The sequence below is a fragment of the Vulpes vulpes genome, chromosome 1 (assembly GCF_048418805.1).
Source record: "Vulpes vulpes isolate BD-2025 chromosome 1, VulVul3, whole genome shotgun sequence".
NCBI lineage: Eukaryota > Metazoa > Chordata > Mammalia > Carnivora > Canidae > Vulpes > Vulpes vulpes.
This window is the reverse complement of record NC_132780.1, coordinates 11,417,757-11,438,200: the sequence shown is the minus strand read 5'-3', so window position 1 is coordinate 11,438,200 and position 20,444 is coordinate 11,417,757. Positions and strand designations below refer to the sequence as shown.

The following is a 20,444-nucleotide window of genomic DNA, read 5'->3' as shown; positions in this document are numbered from 1 at the left end:
TCCCCTCCGTCGTCCGCCAGCGTGCTGAGGCCAACCACCGCCCTCCACGCATGCTCAGCCCGGCGCGGACGCTCAGTTCTCGCGCGCCCAGCCCTCGGCGCATGCGCAAGGCCAGCACCCGGCGGGTCCAGCTCTCAGCTCAGTCCCGCGCTACCACCTCTTCCTCTTTCAGCCCTGCGTTTCTTGGGTGCAGCTTCCGGGGTGCCTAGGCCGGTTCCAGAGTGGCCAATTCCTGCCTTTTCGGTACTCTTCCCACGCCCTTTGTCCCCCAGACGCCATTTACAGGCCCGTGGCTCGTGGTGGAACCTCCCCCCACCAGCCTCGTCACGGAAAGCGCGCGTAGCGCTGCGCCCCAAGAGCCAATCAGCAGCCGCCTTAGGTAAGGGGCCCGCGAGCCCGCGAGAGGCTCGTGCGCCGGCAGGGGGCGGGGCGCGGGGGCGCGTTGGGGGCCCCGCCCCCTTTTCGACCGTTAAACGGTCGCTCTGACCCCCGGCGGGTGTGTAACTGAGTAGGGAGCCAAGAGCGAACCTTAAATTACCGGGTTGGCGGGCGTGGGGGGTTGGGGCCGGTGAATAATGTGTAAATAGGGACTTCGGTTCTGGGAGGGCCTAATAGGGCCTGTAAACTGGCCGTGAAGTGTTGCAAAGACCCCAGCGATAGCGTTTAAAGGGAAACTTTAAGTTTGGGGAACACGCTCGCAGAGGGTCTACAAACAGACGCTATATACGCGGAAGGTTTTCCATATAGTGTGTAAGAAGGAAACTTAAGTTGTAGGGTTCCCCACAGGAAGCCTCTTAAGCAGGTGCCTAATTTGAGCGATGCCCTCTGAATACAGTCCATAGACTCATAAGTTGTAAGAGGGGGGCGCCCCATGGACAAAACTTGTAAATACACGTGTTTAAGTGTCAGTCCTTAGAAAAATCATGTGAATCGACCGTTAGGTTCTGGGGGTGGGAGGTGGGCATAAATACGGAGTTAGGAATTAGGAGTGTGCAAATAGACACTTGGGTTCTGGGAGCCTCCCCTGCAAGGGTCACGGGAAGAGATGCGCCAAGGGCTGAGGAAAGGAAACTTCCCCCCAGAATGCCTAGGTAGATTCCTGACGTCGGGGAGGTCGCCGACCAGAGCCCTGTAAATAAACACAGACTGGCTTCAAGACGTCTTGAGAGAATCAGCAAAGGAGCCTGGAAACATTGGAGGTCCCCAGATTGCATGTAGGTGTTCTCAGATTCTGGGGAGCTCCTCCTCCCCCGTGGAGCTATCAAGTAGAGGCAAATACTGTGGAAGTGCCCAGAATAACCTGCAGAGCAGAGGGACATTTTCTGTGTGGGAAAGGGGTCCTCTTGGTGTGTAAACAGACATTTGAGCCCTAGGCTGGATGGAGTCCTGGTGGAGGAGAGAAAAGAGACACTTGAGGGCTGGAATAGGGGGTGGGGCCATCTCCAGAATAATGTATAAACCCACACTTAAGTGCAAATGGAGGAGTCCCAATTTCTGGGGCAATCTCCCTCAGAGACTATAAACAGTCATTGAAGTGCTGAGTGGATCATTTTCCAGAAGCATGTGTAAACAGGCCTTACCCTCCTGTCTCTGAAGGCAGTCTTCAGCTCGGTTTGTGGCTGGAGGAGAGGTCACTTGGAGCAGTGAGGAGCTAGACAGGCCCCTGCCTGGCTAGCAAAATTACTCCCACATCCTGTAAACACTTAACTGCAGTCTGGAGAAAGGGTCTCGCACAGGGACCTATTAGTCACTGTTTGTTTGGATGGGGTAGGGGGGGATTCATAGGATAATTTCACAGGCACTTAAGAGCTAAGCAAGGGTCAGCAGACTTTCTGTAAAAAGAGGCAAATCATTTGAGATTCTGCAGGCCATACTGCCTGTCTCAACTACTCAACTCCGCCATTGTATCAAGAAGGCAGCTGTAGACAATGTGTAAATTGATGGATGTGCTGTGTTCCAATAAAACTTTATTTACAAAAACAGAAGGCAGCCCTGATTTGGTCCATAGACTACAGTTTAACTTGACCTGTGAGCTATATAGTAAATGGCCTCATAGCAAACAGACTGTTAAGTACTCTGACACTTCCCTAGAAGTGTAAACAGCTGGGGAAACTCCCTAGAGGGACCAATAAAGATAGTTAAATGATAGGGAGTAGATTATATAGGTAGCAGTACATTTTATAACATCTTAGGTTAACCACTGGTGAGACGTTGGAGTGTGAGGGATGGCAGACCATCAGAAATGGAAGGTAAACAGACTGACACGGGGTGAGACACCGGATGAAAATAGGCCCTTAAATGCCCCGCATATGCCAGTGTTAGGTTATCAAAACAATAGTTGTTGGAATGAGGACCATGTTACTGATTTGTAAGGAAATGGTTTGCTGCAGTTTGGGAAAGAAGATGTCCCTTTTTTTTTTTTTTTTTTTAATTTATGTAGTCATACAGAGAGAGAGAGAGGCAGAGACACAGGCAGAGGGAGAAGCAGGCTCCATGCACCGGGAGCCCGACGTGGGACTCGATCCCGGTCTCCAGGATCGCGCCCTGGGCCAAAGGCAGGCGCCAAACCACTGCGCCACCCAGGGATCCTAAGATGTCCCATTTTTATGTGACCCTCCCCCTCCCTCTGAGTTATACTTACTTGGGGGCAAAGTAATTAATAGTTGGGAATAGTTTTAGCTACAAGTAAGATAAAAATGTATTTGTTTCTCAATACATCCAAAAGTAGACAACATAAGGTTAATAGGGGACCCCTGAATCATTTTCTCCCACACCTTCTTTCCTTCCTTCCAGTCCAGGGTGGCTGCTTGAGCTCCAGCCTGCACACCACATTCCTTCCAGCCAGGAGGACGGCAAAAGGCATGTTCTAGTGTCTGAAGGGAAGTTTCTGAAAGCTGCCAAAACACACTTCTGGTGTCCTACCATTGGCCAGAAAGAACTTAATCACATGGCCATCTACCTGCAAATTATGCTGAGAAGTGTGTTCTGGGCAGCCACGTGCCCTACTCAGAACTGAGGGTTTTATTTTTTTTGGAAGAAGCGAAGGGAGAATAGATCTTGAGCCAGCTGGCAATCACTACCACAGCCACAGAGCTCTCTGGAAAAGAAGTGCCTTCTTACAGTCCCGGGTAAGCCAGATAGATTTAAGAGCATCTCTTCACCCTGAAATCAACCTCTTTCTCTCTGTAGGCAACCATGTCTGAGTCTGGCCATAGTCAGCCTGGGCTCTATGGGATAGAGAGGCGTCGGCGGTGGAAGGAGCCTGGCCCTGGCGGCCCCCAGAACCTTTCTGGCCCTGGTGGTCGGGAGAGGGACTACATTGCCCCATGGGAGAGAGAGAGACGGGTGAGTGAGTGGGCAAGGGCAGCATCCCTGTATCCACTTGTTCCACAAATGTTTTTTAAGCACCTGCCATGTGCCAGGCACTAATCTAAATGCTGGGCATCTGTCTGTGAACAAAACTGGCCTCATGGAATAAGGGCAGAGATTGACAAAGGGAGCTGTCTTAGTTGAAGTGGACAGAGAGGGCCTCCCTGAAGAGGTGAGGAAATACACCACGACAAAATCTGAGTGAAGAGCATTCTTGGACAGATATGAAGCAGATGTGAAGGCACTGAGCTCTATGTCTGGTGTATTCAGGGTGTAGCCAGGAAGCCAGTGTGGCTGCAGAGGCTGAAGAAGAAGGGAAGGTGATAGAAGATAATGTCAGAGAGGTAACTCAGGCCAGATCACGTTGGACCTGAGAGGCCTGGGAAGGGACTTGGGATTTCACTGAATGAAATTGGCATTGGAGAGTTTGAGCTGAAAGGTTCCATAAGCTCATGTTTTAAAGAGTCATACGATAGCAGCTGTTTCTTTTTCTTTTTTAAGATTGATTTGATAGGGAACACGTGCATGCACAGCATGCAAGCCAGGGGAGGGAGAGAAACAAGCAGATTCTGCACTGAGCTCAGAGCCTGACGCAGGGCTAGAACCCCTGACCCCGAGATCATGACCTGAGCCGAGATCTAGAGTCAGATGCTCAACCAACTGAGCCACTCAGGCCCCATAACGACAGCAGCTGTTACTGTCTGTTGAGCAGCATGTGGTATGCTGGCACTGTGCCAAGTGCTTTAACATCATTTGGGTCTTCCTGAACCCTTTGAGCTACCCCATGAGGTAGAACCTAGGATAGATTAGATTTCCATTAATGAAAGAAAATGAATCTCCAAGAAGGGACTGCCCCAAAGTCACAGTCAGTAAGCTTTGGGGCCAGAACTCAAACCCAGATCCAGCTAAGCCCAAGTCCAGCCTGTTCTGTGTGCTGTAGTGTCCTGGGTGGGGAGTCCGGAGTCTTGACGAGGGCACAGATCCTGTCTTGTTCCTGTCCTGTGCCTAGGGGACTTGCTGCCAGAACCTGTCCCCCCCCCCTCCCCCCCCCCCCCCCCCCCCCCCGTTCTTCATCCAGGGCCCTGCCCACCTCTGAGAGGTTTGTTGGGGTGGAAGACTGGTAATAATTGGGACCAGTTTCTGAACCATAAAAGTGCAAACATGGAGAATAATTTGTTCACAGTGAGCTCAGCTCTTGCTTGTTCCTTCCCTTGGGTTGTAGCACAGGTGAGAACAGAGGGTCCCTCTTCCTTCCACACTCAGGCCTGAGGAACATTCCCATCTTCCTATACTGTCAGCTTAAGTCCCTGGTTGAGCACTCCAGAGTCTCTTGTCTCTGTCTCTGATTTTGCCATTGAGCCCTGGCAGCCTCCTGACTGGTCAGTGGCCTCCTAACACCCTCCATGTCCCCTGCTGCCCTCAGCAACTTCCTCCCAATACCCATGACAGCCCATCGGGTATCATCCTGGACATCCCCACCCCATGCCTGTCAGGCACCAGTGCTATACATTGTGCCTCCTGAGTACCATCTCCTGTCCACCATCTTCTGTCTATCCTCCCAGCCTCGGCCCCGGCTGTCCTCCCTCCTCCCTGGCCTTTGGAAAGCCCACAGTCTCTCCTGTAGTTCTGTCTCAACTGTTGCCTTCAGAGTACTTCTCATGCCCTCTTGTTTGTTCTTCACCATAGGCCAGTCTCTCCAGTATATGGGGAAGAAACAGTCCCAGTGAAGGTTCATGGCTCTCATGAGGTTCCTCAGGGAACCAGGAAAGAACAAGGCTCAAACTCAGATCTTTCCCCTTTCTTATTAAGCAGACCCTGGGGTGAGTCAAAAGAAGCCTGAGGAGGGTGGGGTGTGGGAATTAGGCCACTGGCTTGGCAAGCACAAGAGTGGAGCTGAGGGAAAATTGGGATAGAATCTGTGAGATAGCAAGCCCCTGCCTCTCCCCTCTGCCTCATGGACCATGGACCATTTACAAGTTCATCTGCTTTCAGCCTTGCGGCAGTCCCGTGAAGCACTTCTATCCTTGTTGGCCAAGTGAGGAAATTAGCCGAAGTGAGGGTGGTTCCTTATTCAAGTTCACACAGCCAACAAAAGGCAGGGCCAAGTTTGAACCCAGATCTAGCTCCAGAGCCCTGGCTCCTCCTGCCTGGTCTTGTTGTCTGGCACAGGCAGCCAAATGTGTCCTGGAACTAGGCTGCCAAGACTCAAATCCTGGCTCTGTTACTTATTGACTGCATAACCTCGGGCAAGCCATTTCAACCTCTCTGGACCTCAGCCTCTTCATTTGTAAAATGGAGATAACAGTATGTATATCTCGGGGTTAGTGGTGGAATTGAAGAAGTTAATATATGAAGGTATTTAGAATTGTACCTGGCACATGAAGGCCTTCAGGAGTGTCCAGGAGAGCCAGGGAAGCTGTTCCTGAGTCACTGCTCTCCCTCACCACAGGATGGCAGTGAAGAGACGAGCTCGTCGGTCATGCAGAAAACCCCCATCATCCTCTCAAAACCTCCAGCAGAGCGGGTGAGCAGGGAAGAATCTTCTGAAGGGGGGAGGCCGGGAGCAGTTAGGTCAGGGATCTCTCCCATTGACTGGAAGCTTCTCTGTCCCATAGTCAAAGCAGCCACCACCTCCAACAGCCCCTGCCGCCCCGCCTGCTCCAGCCCCTCTTGAGAAGCCTATCGTCCTCATGAAACCACGGGAAGAGGGGAAAGGGCCTGCAACTGTGACAAATGCCTCAACCCCCGAGGGCACTGCCCCTGCACCCCCTGCAGCCCCAGCACCACCCAAGGGAGAAAAGGAGGGGCAGAGACCCACACAGCCTGTGTATCAGATCCAGAACCGAGGCATGGGCACTGCCGCACCAGCAGCCATGGACCGTGAGTTGGGGCCGGGCAGGATCTGGTTGGGAGCTGGAATGCCCTCACACAGACCCTTACCACATCCTGTCTCCTTCTTTCTCCTGTCTCCAGCTGTCGTGGGCCAGGCCAAACTACTGCCCCCAGAACGCATGAAGCACAGCATCAAGTTGGTAGACGACCAGATGAACTGGTGTGACAGCGCCATTGAGGTACTGAGATGAGAGGTTGTGTCTCCATGTCCCATATCTCGCCACCTCCACCCCACCTCCCGACTGCCACTCTTGCCTCTTGCCAGACAGTACCAGACTAGACAGCTTTGAGGCGATGAGAGAGAAGGAATCAAAGTTCTCACCTGCCCAGAACTGAATTGCAGTGGCTTCCACTAGATCAGCTGTGCTGGTAGTTAAAATACTGAGATAGTTTGATACTGGTTGGCAGGAAAGGACTCCCACTACCACCCAGATGCCCTGGGATCTTGGTACCGTCCCACAGCAGGGCAGCCTCCTGGACCCTGCTCCTGTTCCTTTCCTAATTGGTTGGAAGCCATGCTGTACCAGTGATAACTGGTTTAAAAGGCACTCCCCCGGTGACCCCTGCTCTCGCTCAGGCCTCACGTTCCTGGACCATCCTACCTAGCTCCAGTCTCCGCCCAGCCCCGTCATACCACATCCCTGCCCAGATTCTCCTACGTATGTCTCTTTTCCTTCTCCCAGCAGCTTGGACTTACTAAGACAACATACTAAGCCCATCTTTTATTACCTGGCCTGCTGCCTTTGTACGTCTACTGTCTCACTGATACCGACTGGGGAGCTTTAAAACAAAACAAAAGTTGGTGTTTAGCAGGCCTACCCTTCACTTGAAATAGAATTCTGCAGTGTTGAGAATATATTTGCACTATCTAGTATGATAGACACTCTCCTTCTACATGGCTGTTCGGCACTTATCCACTAGTATAATTAAGGAACTGAATTTTTAGCTTTGTTTAATTAAGCTTAAATGGCCGCATGTGGTCAGTGTCTGCCCTTATAGAACAGAGCTAGCCCTAGGTATTCTGCTCTAATGTGTCTAGGGTTAGGCCCAAGAATAGCTGCTGCTGCTGCTTTTTTTCCTTTTAATAAAAGCTCCAGGTGGCTCTAAGGAGCCAGTTGAGGACTTCTTTGTTTTTCTTGAGGAGTGTGTCTCACACCCCCTGGTGGTGGAAGGCATCAGAACTGGTGGGCCAGAGGTGAAGGTCTCAGGATTTTCCAAGACTCTTAAATACCACAGACCGGAGCCAGGATGAACTGACCTCCCCTTCCTGCAGTCTTTTCCCTTTTTCACGCTTTCATTTGTTTTCCCAACCTGCCCCAAGCCAAAAGCCCTCCAGGAGTCTGTTCCAGTGGTCCTGTCTTCCTCCACCTGCCCTTCATTCCTGTGCCTTTCCCCTTCTCTTCACCAAAGTCAGGTTTCCCTTTTTCCTACCATGTTCCAGCTGCACTGATTTCCTAGTAGCTTCTTGACCTTGCCAGGCTCTTCTCTACCTTGGAATTCTCACAACATCATTCTTTGTGCCACCACATTCATACACAGGCCCTTTGCTCAACTTGGGGGATTGAAGCCGTCCAAGTTTTTCTTCATATCTGACAAGGCAGGCAGGCCAGCCACAGAAGTATCCACTCCTGCCCCCTCCCCTACCTCACCCCCACTCCTGCTCCAGCCACTGACAGATTTATGAGAGTCACACACCTTCATCTTCCCCCAGTACCTGTTGGATCAGACTGATGTGTTGGTGGTCGGTGTCCTTGGCCTCCAGGGGACAGGCAAGTCCATGGTCATGTCATTGTTGTCGGCCAACACTCCTGAGGAGGACCAGAGGTAAGGGGTGTGGAAGGCCAGGAGGAGGGTGGGCCTGGCGATTATAAGTGGTGTTACCAAAGGACTTTGACCTCCCTTAGCCTCAGTGTCTTTGTCAGATGAGGATGATTAGGGACTGGACTAAATCTTTGTGTAGCTCCAAGGTAACCAGTCCTTTTCCTCACTCTCTGTGTTGCCCCAGGAATGGTACAGAGCCCAGCTTTGATTTAAGCTGACCTCACTGAGCCCTGCCACTCACTAGCTAGTTGACTTTGGGCAGGTCATTTTACTTGTCAGTATCTCACTTTGTCATCTGTGAAGTGGGTTTTTGAAGGATAATATCAGGAAGGCAGTAGTTAACAAGAACCTGACACAGAGCAAATGCTTGCAGGATATTGGTGATAAGGCCTGGTAACTAGAACAGGGAAAGAGACCTGGATGTAGGGCATGGGTTCTAGAGCAGAACAGAAGCTGTTCTGTCCTGCATTCTTGAGGAAGGATGGGGAGGATTGTGAAGAGTAAAGTATGAATTCACAGGAGAGGATTTGGAGGAAGAGGGAGCTTAAGAACTAGGAACCAGAACTGAGAGCAGGAGAAAAAACAAAGGGGCTAGGGAGGATGGAACATGTACAGTCTGATTAAGGAAGATTCAGACTGAGGAATGAGAAAGGATAGTAACCACTTGGGATTGTTTAAAAAATATAGGGGTTTGTCTTTTTTATAAAGCAATAAATACTAACATGCTACAACCTCGCAACCTTCTGTGGATGGGCACCAGGGCATATCCACAAACCTCCTAACAGTATATGCAGAATTTTATACATACCTGCAGTCACGCTTTTCTTTTAGAGAAAGGATGTATAGCTTCTACCAGATCTTAGAGGGGCCTGATGGAGACCCAGAACAGGATAAGAACCACCATTGTGACAATATACATCCACTAGAGCCAGAGCTGTGGGGGTTGCCCTTCCTCCCAGGTCACCTCCATCTCTTCTCTACTCAGTCATAAGTTCACCTTGGCTGTGCTTGGGAACAGTTAACAGCGCTCTCAGATGGCACTCTCCATCTCAGCTTCCCCCAAATAGCAAAATTTCCCCTCAGCTCCAAGTTCAGATTCCTGAGCTAGAGAGACTCCTGCTGGCCTAGCTAGTCTTTTTGAGCTGTGTCATCCTGTGGCATGGTGGACTTTGATGCCAAATCTAGCCCTCAAGTCTCTTGATTAGGTTAAGAATTCATCTGCTTCTCCCCTTCATTCCTATCTCCTGGTCTAAGCCTCTGACATCTTCCCTAGAGGATGCCAAGAACCTGCTTATTGGTTTCCCTGCTTTAGTTCAACTAGTATTTATTGAGTGCTTACGATGTGTCAGGCACTGTTCTGGGCGCTGGGGATACACAGCCAAACAAAACTAGCAAGAACGTTTGTCGTCGTGAGGCTTAATTTTAATAGGGGCAGTAGCAAACAAAATAAGTTACTCGACATGTTAGAAGATGATAACCACACGGGAAGGGATTATTGGGAAGCAGTATGGACGCTAGATGACAGTTCTAAATCGAGTATTCAGGGAAGGCCTCTCTAAGGGGGACACTGAGAAAAAGCAGACTTGGCAGAGGGAGAGCATTCTAATCAGGGAATGGCAAAAGCCGGCCTCTGCAGCAAGAGCTTGCCTGGTGTATGTGCAGAATGACGTGGAGGCTGTTGATCTGGAGCAGAGGGAGCAAGACGGGAAATCCTAGACTATCAGGTCAGAGAGGATAAGGGAGGCCCAGGGTGTTGGGCCTATAAGTCGTCATCCACTCTTTCCATGCTACAGCCCTCACCGCATAGCACAAGGGGAAGCTTTTCAAAGCCCACATCCAGTCCTGTCACTTCTCTACTTAACTGTCTTCAGGGCTTCTCAAGGCTCATGGGCCAAAGCCCCAGCTCTTTACCATGCCCCACAAAGGCCTATGTACCTACTTCTTGTTCCCAGGGCCCCTTGTTCTCTGCTTTTACCACACTGGTCTTTGTTGCCTCGTACACACCACCTGCCTTCTGCCTGGGATAGTCTTCCATCCTGCATCCCCCCTGCACTTCCCTCTGTAACTTAATTAAATTTGCTTAATTAACTCTCTTCTCTCTCCCTCAGTGTGGTCATTTGCCTCTTTTATGGCATGCCTTTCTGGCTCTACTATCTGAATTATCCCCACTCAGAGTGCTACACATCTCCTCTTCCTGCCACTTGAAGTTAACTGATAGCTGTTAATTTGTAAGGTAGACCAGAAGGTAGACCTTCTCTCCATGGAAGCAAGACTGTCCTTACTGCCACATCCTGGTATCTGGTACATAGGAGGCCTTCTGTACAGTGTTAAGCGGGAGGATATTTGCTCTGTGTCAGACAGCATGCTAAGCATTTCAGGGAGGTGGGGGTTATTCTTTTGAGAAGTAGGTACTCTTACTCTGATTTTGCAGTTAGAAAGAGGAAATAATCTCTTTGTCCAAGCCACAGAATATGACCAAGTTGAGCTCATTGGTTAAGGCAAGGCTCAGCTCTGCCTGCTTTGCTCTCGTCTCCCCATCCAGCACAGATAGAATTGAGGGAGACTCTTCTCACAGGAAGAGAACTGGGAACTGAGTTCTACAACCAAACAGCTTCTCACTCTGGGGGCGGGGAGAACTCAGTGCTGTATCTCCAATGCCTGGCCTGTGGCAAGGGCACTTGGTAATTAATAGCTGACAGTTATACATCACTGCATATCAGGCAAGTTCCTAAGGGCATTACATATAGTAGCCTCATAGTAACCCTAAAAGTTTTGAGACTGTTATCCCCATTTACAGATAAGGCAACAGAAGAGAAAGATTAAGGACTTCCCCAAATCCACATAGCCAGGAAGAGGCAGAGCTGCTATTTGAATCCCAGCAGTCTAGCAAAACCCCTACTCTTAAATACCTCAGGTTGCTGACTTCATTAAGTGAGTTAACAAACCTACTTATGAGTAGGGGTAAAGTTATATGGAACAAAATGTAAGCCCCCAGACAGCAGGGGCCACAGATGGAAGGCTTTGTGGGCAGGAGGGAACCATGTCCCACATGCTCCTTTCACAGGGTCATACTCCGGAGGTGTCGGAGGCTGAGAGCCAGACCTCTAACGTACTCCACCTGTTCCTCTCCACAGGGCATATGTTTTCCGGGCCCAGAGTGCCGAAATGAAGGAACGAGGGGGCAACCAGACCAGTGGCATTGACTTCTTTATTACCCAAGAGCGGATTGTTTTCCTGGACACACAGGTGCCAATCTCCACGTGCCCCATCCTACTGCATGCCACACTCAGCTCCACCCCTGGGTATTTATAAGCCAGAATCCTGCTTGGATTCCATGTGGTTTTAGCCAAGTTGTGTCTTTTCTTGGCCTTTAGTCTCTTACCAAATTTTGCCTCCCTCCCCTCCCATCCATTCTGTACATAGTAGCCTAAAGAATCTTCTAGCAGAGTGGTCAAATGTGTGGGCCCTGTAGTCGGTCTGTGTATGTCCAGATTCTGCCTTTAATTCTTAACAGTTGGGAGACTTGAAGCAATTTTTTTTTACCCTCCCAGACCTCAGTTTGTCTATAAATGGGGACAGTAATTGTACTCAGTTTCATAGGATCATTGCAAGGATTCAGTACAACAGTCCAGACCAAATGCTTAGCATAAGACCTGGCACGTATTTAATGTTCGGGCCCATCACTATCATTAGAACTGACCCATCATGTATTTGGTAGTTTTCCTTGTGTTCTCCCTTTCCCTCAGGCAGAGTCCCTATTCCTTAGTGTGGCGTTCAAGGCTTATAGGGTTTGCCTCCTTCAGACTCTAGTCTCCCCTTTCTGATGTAGCTCTAGCTCCACCACACACACCATAAGGCCTCACCATGATCTCTCTTCCCTCTGGGCTGTCCTCATCCTGTTCCCTTTATCTGAAACCACCTATTTCTCATTTTTCTTTAGTGGGAAAAATATTATTGCCTACCTGCAGGGTTTTGTGAGGCTTCAGGGCTTCACAAGTAAAGTCCTAATGACAGTACCTGACAAGAAGTACATACTTCATACTCTTAGCTGGCAGTACTGTGATCACAAGAACACTGTCCCCTTGCCTTGTTGCCTGGCTAATGCCCAGAAGACTCCGCTGGGGTATTGCCTTCTCCCAGAAGTCTTCCCCTCAGAGTACCCACTGGTGCCATGTGCACCTTCCATCACAGCACTAATTTATCACAGTCTGCTTTTTGTGTACTGCTCCCACTCCTGATCTACCTGGAGCTCTTCCAGGAGGAACACTGTTGATCAGGGCCTGGCCCATAGTTGGTACCCACTGAATGTTGATGGAACAAAGTTCTAGTCACCATAGGCATTGATAGCACAGAGAGTGGAAAACCTACAAATGTGGTGTGAGATCTGTGAGTCAGGCCTATGCAGGGGCCACCGGGACCTAGAAACAAACTAAACTGCTGTGATCTGGCCCCAAGACCCACATGGAGCAGAATGGGAGCTAAAACAAGACAGAATAGAGCATGGAGTGCTGGGAGTTTTAGAAGTCCAGCAGTTGGAAAAGCCTCTTACTTAAAGAATTCCACTCACTGCACCAAGAAGTCAATAAGACTGCCAAGCCGATTTAACTCTTACGGTTATTAAATGGAATGTTCCTTTGAGAAAAGGTGATGAACTCACCACTGATTTTTTTTTTTACACCCACTGATGCAATTTTTAAATCTTCACCAGTTTTCACACTATTCATTGTTTTTTGACCAAAGTAATTATCATAGCAAAGTTTTGAAAGCATTTGAAACAACTAAGAGAAGAAAGGGCTCTTGAAGGGACATGACTCATTCAAGTCAATATTACATTTATTAGCACTAGAAGAGTTCCCTTTGAGCATGAGGCACTTGAGAGTGGTGATTTTGTAAAAGAACTGGCGGAAGTGTATCTGCTTTGAAACATTGTTCTCTCACCTCCTCTCACTGACTAGCACTCACTTATGAGGAACCACCCATGTTTCTGACCTTATTTAGTCCCGAGAGAGGTGAGGTATTTGCCTTCAACGTGTGCAACTTAGGTGGCTGTGACCTTTAGGGTCCTGGCCACCAGTCCCTTTCCTGACACCTTCTCTTCTTTGCAGCCCATCCTGAGCCCCTCCATCTTGGACCACCTTATCAATAATGACCGCAAGCTGCCTCCAGAGTACAACCTGCCCCACACCTATGTTGAGATGCAGGTGAGGGGGCCAAACCAGTCCTTGGGGAGAGGTCTTACCCTTCCCCTCAAGATTTGTGACAGAGAGCTGGATGTGGGTTGACCTAGTTTCTGCTTCATGAAGAGACTTGGGTGCCCCAAGAGCTGTAGGAAAGAACAGTATTGAGAGTCCTGTCTGGCTGTGTTCCTTGGAAAAGGCATTTCCTGCCCCCTCCCCCTCCAGCCTCATTATCTGCCTGTGTAAGGTGGGGGTAATCATTCCTACTTTGCCTAACTCAGGGATGGCCATAAAGGAAGTGCCAGGATAGTCTGGGCACACAGAAGGTGCTTAGAGGCTCTGAGGCCCTTGCCCTACTGCCCCCTCAGCTAAGTCCTGGGAACAGGGACCCCAGTCTGGGCAGAAGGGACCTTCAACTCTCTTGTCCCTTCCTGCCCATTTGCAGTCACTCCAGATTGCTGCTTTCCTCTTCACGGTCTGCCATGTGGTGATCGTTGTCCAGGACTGGTTCACAGACCTCAGTTTATACAGGTGAGGAGCAAGTGGGGAGGGGGAAGCCAGGCAAGAGATGGGGACCAGAGACTCAGCCACTTGCCCACCTCTCTACGTTCCACATAGCAGCCACAGGGACCTCTTTAAAATGTGAGTTGGAGTGGATCACTACCACCCAGTATACACACACTTCTAGCTCTCCACTGACTTTATGCATCACTCAGAATAAAATTCACAGTCTTCCTACATACAAGATCCCCTACACGGGACAGTCCCAGTCACCTCACTGACCTTCTCTTCTACCACTTTCCCTCACTGCTTCCATTAAAGGCCTGGTGACCTCATGGCTATTTCTCATGCAGCTTATGATCTCTGCACGCTATCCCTCCCTCAGCTGGAAAGAGAGGTCTTCCTGCAGACCTCAGACACCCTCCCTCATGTCTTTTGGGCCACCTCAGGCTGTTCCTTATCTTACAATGTACTGCCCCCCTTTCTTCCCTGCCTCTTATCTGCTGTGTTTTCCTTCATTGCATTTATCACTCCCTGACAAGACATCACAGATCTCTTTACCGTCTGTCTCCCCCAGTAGAATGTAAGCCCCAGGAGGACAGAGTCCCCAGTGCCTCACACAGTGCCTGGCATAAGGTAGATAATACACATTTGTTGAGTGAGTAGCATAATTGGGAACTGGCTTGTCAATCTTATCCATCTCCTCCAGGCATGTGTACCATTCTGTTGGTACCCTGGCAGGTAGGCAAAGGGAAGGAGTCCTGCCTGAAGCAGCTGAAGGTTCTAGAAATGCGCCCTGGAAAGAACTGGCTCAGAACGTGAGGCACAAGGGTTTCCTCTTGCCCTCAGGGTCAGTGTGGAGGCCAGCCGCCTTGGGCATAGAACTCAGACAAAAGGAAGGAACAGGAGCTCATGGGGAGGGGAGAGCTGAGCCAAGGGAAGCAGATATCTCCAAAGTGAGGCAGCCCTGGGTTTGAACCCTAGCTCTTATTAGGTGAGTGTCTTCTTTTTCCTTAGCTCCTCATAGACAGATCATTTTATGCAGATGAAATGAGTTAAAGAATTCAAAGCATTCAGCACAGTACCTGATACCTAGTAAGCAATTGATAAATGGAAGCTTAATGTTTATTTTAGGAATCCTGGGGGTGGTGGTGAACTGTGGGTCTGGCCAACAGTAAAAATGAGCTTCTGGGAGAGCCAGCTGTCATGACCAGATCTAAGGGTCTTATTTCTGAGACAGCCACCGCACCACCACCTCCACTATTGTGTATTTGAATTCATTCACATGACAAATATATTGAACATTTACAAATGCCATTTAGTGTTTTGGGTACTGGAACACAAGTGTGAAAAAAACAGACTGCCCTGTGGAGTTTACATTCTGATTGGGGTATGGACACGGGCCAGCACACGGCACAGCCTAGCCGTGGGCTTCGTAGCAGGTGAACTCCTTGAAACTGTGGATGACATACAGTTTGTGTCTGTATGAGGAGAATATCTATAATGCTTAATTGGGACCCATTATCCCCTACTTCAGATAGCAGATTTATTCTATTTACATATTTGGAAAACTTATTTTAAAATAGCATAAATCGAATAGCATAAAATAGCATAAATTGAAATTTAGGTCCACACAGAAACCTGCACATGGATGTTTATAAAGCATCTTCTGACTCTTGATTTTGGCTCAGGTTGTGATCTCTGGGTTGTGGGATCGAGCCCTGCATCAGGCTCTGTGCTGAGTGTGGACCCCCCCCCCCCTTCTGCATGCTCACATACACACATTCTCTCTGTCTCTGTCTTCTTTCTCTCTCTCTAACAAATAAAACAGCATTATTCATAATTTACAAAACTAGGAAGCAATCAAGATATCTTTTAGTAGGTAAATACATAAACTGTGGTACATTTAGACACTGGAATATTATATCAAAACATGAAAAGGCATGGAAGAAGTACATATTCTTAAGTGCATATTACTAACTAAAAGAAGCCAGTCTGAAAGGGCTACTGTACCATTCTGACTATATGACATTCTGGAAAAGGCAAAACTGTGGAGACAGTAAAAAGATTAGGGATTAGGAGGGGAGAGAGGAGTGAGTGGATAGAGCACAGAGGATTTTTAGGGTAGTGAAACTATTCATTGTAAAACCCTGTGGTGGATACATGATGCTTTTGCCAAAACTCAGAATACACAACATCAAGAGGGAACCTTAAGTAAACCACAGACTTTAGGTGAAATGATGTGTCACAGGTTGGTTGGAATGTTGATGGTAGGGGACGCTATGTGTGGGGGGGTGGGCAGGGCATCTGGAAATCCCTGTACTTGCCACTCAGTTTTGGTGTGATCTTACAAATGCTTTTAAAAAATGTAGTGTTTTTTTTAATAGCATAAACTCATTAAAAGGCATGTACAGTTGGCACGGGTCCACAGATTGGTGTCTGAGAGAGTTGTCTCTGAATTCCCTAAAATTATGTGAGAAATAGATAAAGATGCAGCATTTATCTGAGTGTGGTTGTCGCTTTCATCAGACCACAAAAGGAGCCCTGACCCCCGACTGTGGGGTAGGGGGAGTCAGTGCCAGAGCACCAACCCTTGGCCCCAAACTCCAGGTTCCTCCAGACAGCAGAGATGGTGAAGCCCTCCACCCCGTCCCCCAGCCATGAGTCCAGCAGCTCCTCAGGCTCCGATGAAGGCACGGAGTACTACCCCCACCTGGGTGAGAGACTTTCTGGGGGCTGGAGGGGTGGGCAGGGGAAGAATGAGGGGCGAAAACCAGGGGCACTGGGGAGGTGGAGAGCTGGGAGGAAGAAAGAGCAAATAGCTGCTCCTTCCTCAAAGGTTCCCACATGGCCACCAAGGGCATGTACAAGGGTCTGGGTCTGGCTCCTTGATCAGAATGAGCACTTTTTGCAGACAGGACCCACATGTGCCCAATTCTCTAGCCCTGGTGCCTCCACAGATTTCCAGAGTGAGTGTGGAAGTAACCCAAGTGGCCCCAGGTGCCCTGCTCTTTCCCTCTTTCAGCTGCACACATGCCAATCCTTTGCCAGTTCTGTCCTTGCTCAGCTATGCTCTCCCTACGTCCTGTTTTCAACAAAGATCTGTCTAGTTCACTTATTGCTACCCTAGGTGGGGTCTCTTCTATTTCCTCTGTCTCACCAGGCCCCTGGGGGCCTTCCTGTCATACTCCTGATCCTGTGGCTATCATCCTCTTCTGTCTTTTCCATCCATACTGGGGGCTCTGTGGGGGTGGAAGCCAGTTGTGACTCATATCTAGGTCCCCAGCATCACCCTGCGCAGGGCCTGGTGCTAAAGCAAAGTGACATGTCATGTAAATATTTACAAGTGCTCTGAACCCAGGGGTGATGGCCGATCTTTGGCATGAGAAGGGAAGTCCACATAGCCAAATCCCAGCGGCCTCACGGGACCACATCTCTCCACCCCTCAGTCTTCCTGCAGAACAAAGCTCGCCGAGAGGACTTCTGTCCTCGAAAGCTGCGACAGATGCACCTGATGATTGACCAGCTCATGGCTCACTCCCACTTGCGTTACAAGGGTGAGGGTCCCTGAACCATCCCCCAAACTGGCCAACAGTCTCTCAATTCCTGATCTGGTCCCCTGGCCCTGATGTCTACACTGGCCTCCTGACCCAAGTTAGACAATCATCAGACCTGTGCCTCCCCTGCCCCTCAGCATAGGACCCGCAGGCTGATGGGTTCTCTCCTCCAGGTACTCTGTCCATGTTACAGTGTAATGTCTTCCCTGGGCTCCCACCGGACTTCCTGGACTCTGAGGTCAACTTGTTCCTCGTGCCCTTCATGGACAGCGAGGCAGAGAGTGAAAACCCACCAAGAGCAGGTATGGTTCTTCCTCAGGGGAGTCTGGTCTGGGACGATAGGGACCCACACTGGTCCCTAAGGTGCTTGGACCCTTTCTTAGGAGCATGTTTCCAAGTTGTGGAAGTACGGGAAGAGCTGGCCTGGGTCTGAATGTGGAGGTACTCCTGGTATTCCAGCCCAGGATTCTAGATGGCTAGGAGAAGGGAAAGGCCCTCCCTGCCAGGCTGACCTCCTTATCCCCCCACCTTAACTGTCCAGGACCCGGTTCCAGCCCTCTCTTCTCCCTGCTCCCTGGGTACCGCGGCCACCCTAGTTTCCAGTCCTTGGTGAGCAAGCTCCGGAGTCAAGTGATGTCAATGGCCCGGCCACAGCTGTCACACACGATCCTCACGGAGAAGAACTGGTAAGAGCTCTTGGCAGAGGGGTCAGTGTGAGGGCCCCACCCTGGTGCAGACAAGAGGAAGTTCTCAGTGGTCTCGCCACGTCTCTATTTCCTTTTCTGAAACGGTGGTAATTGCTTCCATGTCAGGCAGTGTGCTGTTTCATGTGATCTTGAGTCCTCCCCAGTAGCCAGTGGGGTTTAAGTCCTGTTACCAGTTTTACTAGTGGGGAAATCTAGACTAAGAGAAAGGAAATGTCATGTAGCACCATCACACACCTGTGGCTAGGTGTCATTTGATGGTGAGTAGTAGGACCAGTGAGCCCAGTCAAGCTCAAGGAGGGTTTATTCTGAGGCCCTGAATGCAAGCCTTGAGGCCCTGGAATGCCCCCACAGCAGCTGCATTCTCCAGCTCTCTCTGGATGGCACTGCTTCACTGTTCCTCCCCACCCCACCTTCCCTCCTTCGCTGGCCACTGGCTTTCTCTGCCCTGCTGTCACAGAGCCCTGAACCTCCCCAGCCCCAACTTCACATGACTCTCTGTGTCTGGAGCCCACAACACATCTGCCAGATCCAGGTCTATACCATCTAATTTCTAGAAGACACAAATTTGAGAGGGAAATAGCTTCACCTGGTGCAGCCTTTAGCATGGCTCCCCTGGGCCTGCAGTCAGCTGTGGCCAGAAAGGGCTGGGAGCTGTCTTCTTTTCACTGTCTACAGCAGAGGCCAAGGCAGGCAAGGGTCATTACAAGACCCTGGAGGGAGAGAGAGGGAGAACCCCAATCCACAAAGGCCAACACTGAGTGTGGAAAGAAGTTTGGTCTCAGAGTTGGGGCTTTGAGGCCTTTGTCCCAGACCAGGCACCCTCAGCTTTGCTCACCCTGGGTGAGGTCTGAGAACCCAGGCCACTCCCATCAGCATGGCCATCTTCCCTGCTTCTTGACCGAGGAAGCTCTTGTCTCAGGTCATATGGCTCGTACACAGGACCTGTTTTCCCTCCTGGCCAGGGTCAGCATGAGGCTGGTGGGCCACAGCCAGGCAACTGACTGTGGACCTCCTCCCACAGGTTCCACTATGCTGCCCGGATCTGGGATGGCGTGAAAAAGTCCTCTGCCCTGGCAGAGTACAGCCGCCTGCTGGCCTGAGGCCGAGGGAAGGAACGTCATGCAGAGAACCCCCTTCTGGGTCCCCGTGAATGGTTAGGGAGCATCACGTGTCCTACTCCAATGCTGGGGTGGAGCGTGGCAGCAGGCCTGATGGATGAGGGACTGCGACGTTCTCGCCCAGAGACATGAGGTGTCCAGGGCCAGGCCCCCCACCCTCAATGGAGTATTGTTCCGGGGGCAACTTTGAAATCCCACCCCCACCCTGGGGTAGGGTGGCCCATCCTCAGTTCCCCACAGGGACAGGCAGTGGGAGTCGTCTAGATGGTCACCAGGAATCCCAGGTTCCATCTCGACCTCCCTCTGCAGGGACAGGAGCAACAGGTCCCTCCTCCCTGACTCTAAGCCTGATCCTGTAAGGTGCGGCAGGGTCTGGGGAGCTCTTTGTTGGGGCAGATCTGGTGGTTTGAATAAAAACAGTCATGCAAGCCTGTTCTGGTGCTTTTCTTCCGCTCTCCCCAACATGTTATCCTGGGGAGCAGGGCACATTTGGGACACAGCCACTGTAGGTCATAGAGATGTCAGGAGCAGATGAAGACAGTCTCTGCTAAGGAGGAAGCCCCTAGAAGGGAGTATTCTGTTTCTGGGGTGACATTAAGCCTCCCATCTCTGTGCTACTGATAGGAAAACACAGTCCTTTGCTTTGGCTAAATGTAGTTACTACCCTCGTGTCCTCTGCTTTCAGCTGAAGACAGTTTCTGCCTTCGGTGAAATGCCTAGCTAAATACAATGCCTAATTCAATACATGGTTAAAAAGAGTGTACCCTAGTTCAATATAGTCCTTCCCCTGATTGAAACAGCTTCTGCCCTTATGCAGGTATTCATATGTTACCCTTACGTACAGTGCCTACTGTTGGTTAAATATGTTGGCTTCCTTCCCCCCATAGACCTCATCAGTTCTTGCTTAAAAGTAGTCTTTACCCTTAAATCCAGAACCTACTCTCAAATACACCATACACTTCAGTATGGGACCTACCCTCATCTCAGTTTAAATACGCTACATCTTAGCTTAATGTTTCCCAAAGTGTGTCTCCAAATGAATCTGGCCACCCCACCCATCATCCCCAGCTAGTCCTGACTTTCCAATCCTGCCACTCCACCCTTTGCTAATGCAGTTGGTTCCTGTCACCAGCTGAGTCTGTCTGCCTACTACCCCGTTCCCCCTTGGTCTCCCTGCCTTCCTCCTGCCCTGGGGCATATGCTACAGCCCTCTCGCGTCCTTGTCATGGGAATCCTGGGTGTGGTGAAGAAAACATTCAGCCCAGGAGTTGGATCTGCACGGATCTCTAAAAAAGCGAAGGG

At 50.1% G+C, this 20,444-nt stretch overlaps 1 protein-coding gene across 5 annotated transcripts; it reads left to right on the top strand.

The window, feature by feature from the left end:
* Positions 1–18: 18 nt before the first annotated feature.
* SMG9 (SMG9 nonsense mediated mRNA decay factor) lies at positions 19–19,570 on the top strand. Of its 5 annotated transcripts, none has more exons than XM_026013843.2 (15): positions 75–379; positions 1,083–1,214; positions 3,190–3,345; positions 5,819–5,893; positions 5,985–6,249; positions 6,343–6,440; positions 7,973–8,085; positions 11,217–11,328; positions 13,188–13,283; positions 13,705–13,790; positions 16,371–16,477; positions 17,210–17,317; positions 17,491–17,619; positions 17,859–18,003; positions 19,046–19,570. In XM_026013843.2, exons 3-15 carry the CDS (start codon positions 3,196–3,198, stop codon positions 19,122–19,124), a joined length of 1,563 nt encoding a protein of 520 aa, XP_025869628.1. In that variant the 5' UTR covers positions 75–379; positions 1,083–1,214; positions 3,190–3,195; the 3' UTR covers positions 19,125–19,570. The 5 variants fall into 5 exon arrangements, with proteins under 5 accessions (XP_025869629.1, XP_025869628.1, XP_072610494.1 ...); XM_072754397.1 differs by having other exon boundaries at positions 102–379; positions 5,056–5,893; XM_026013844.2 differs by lacking the exon at positions 1,083–1,214 and having other exon boundaries at positions 19–379.
* The last annotated feature ends 874 nt before the right edge of the window (positions 19,571–20,444 follow it).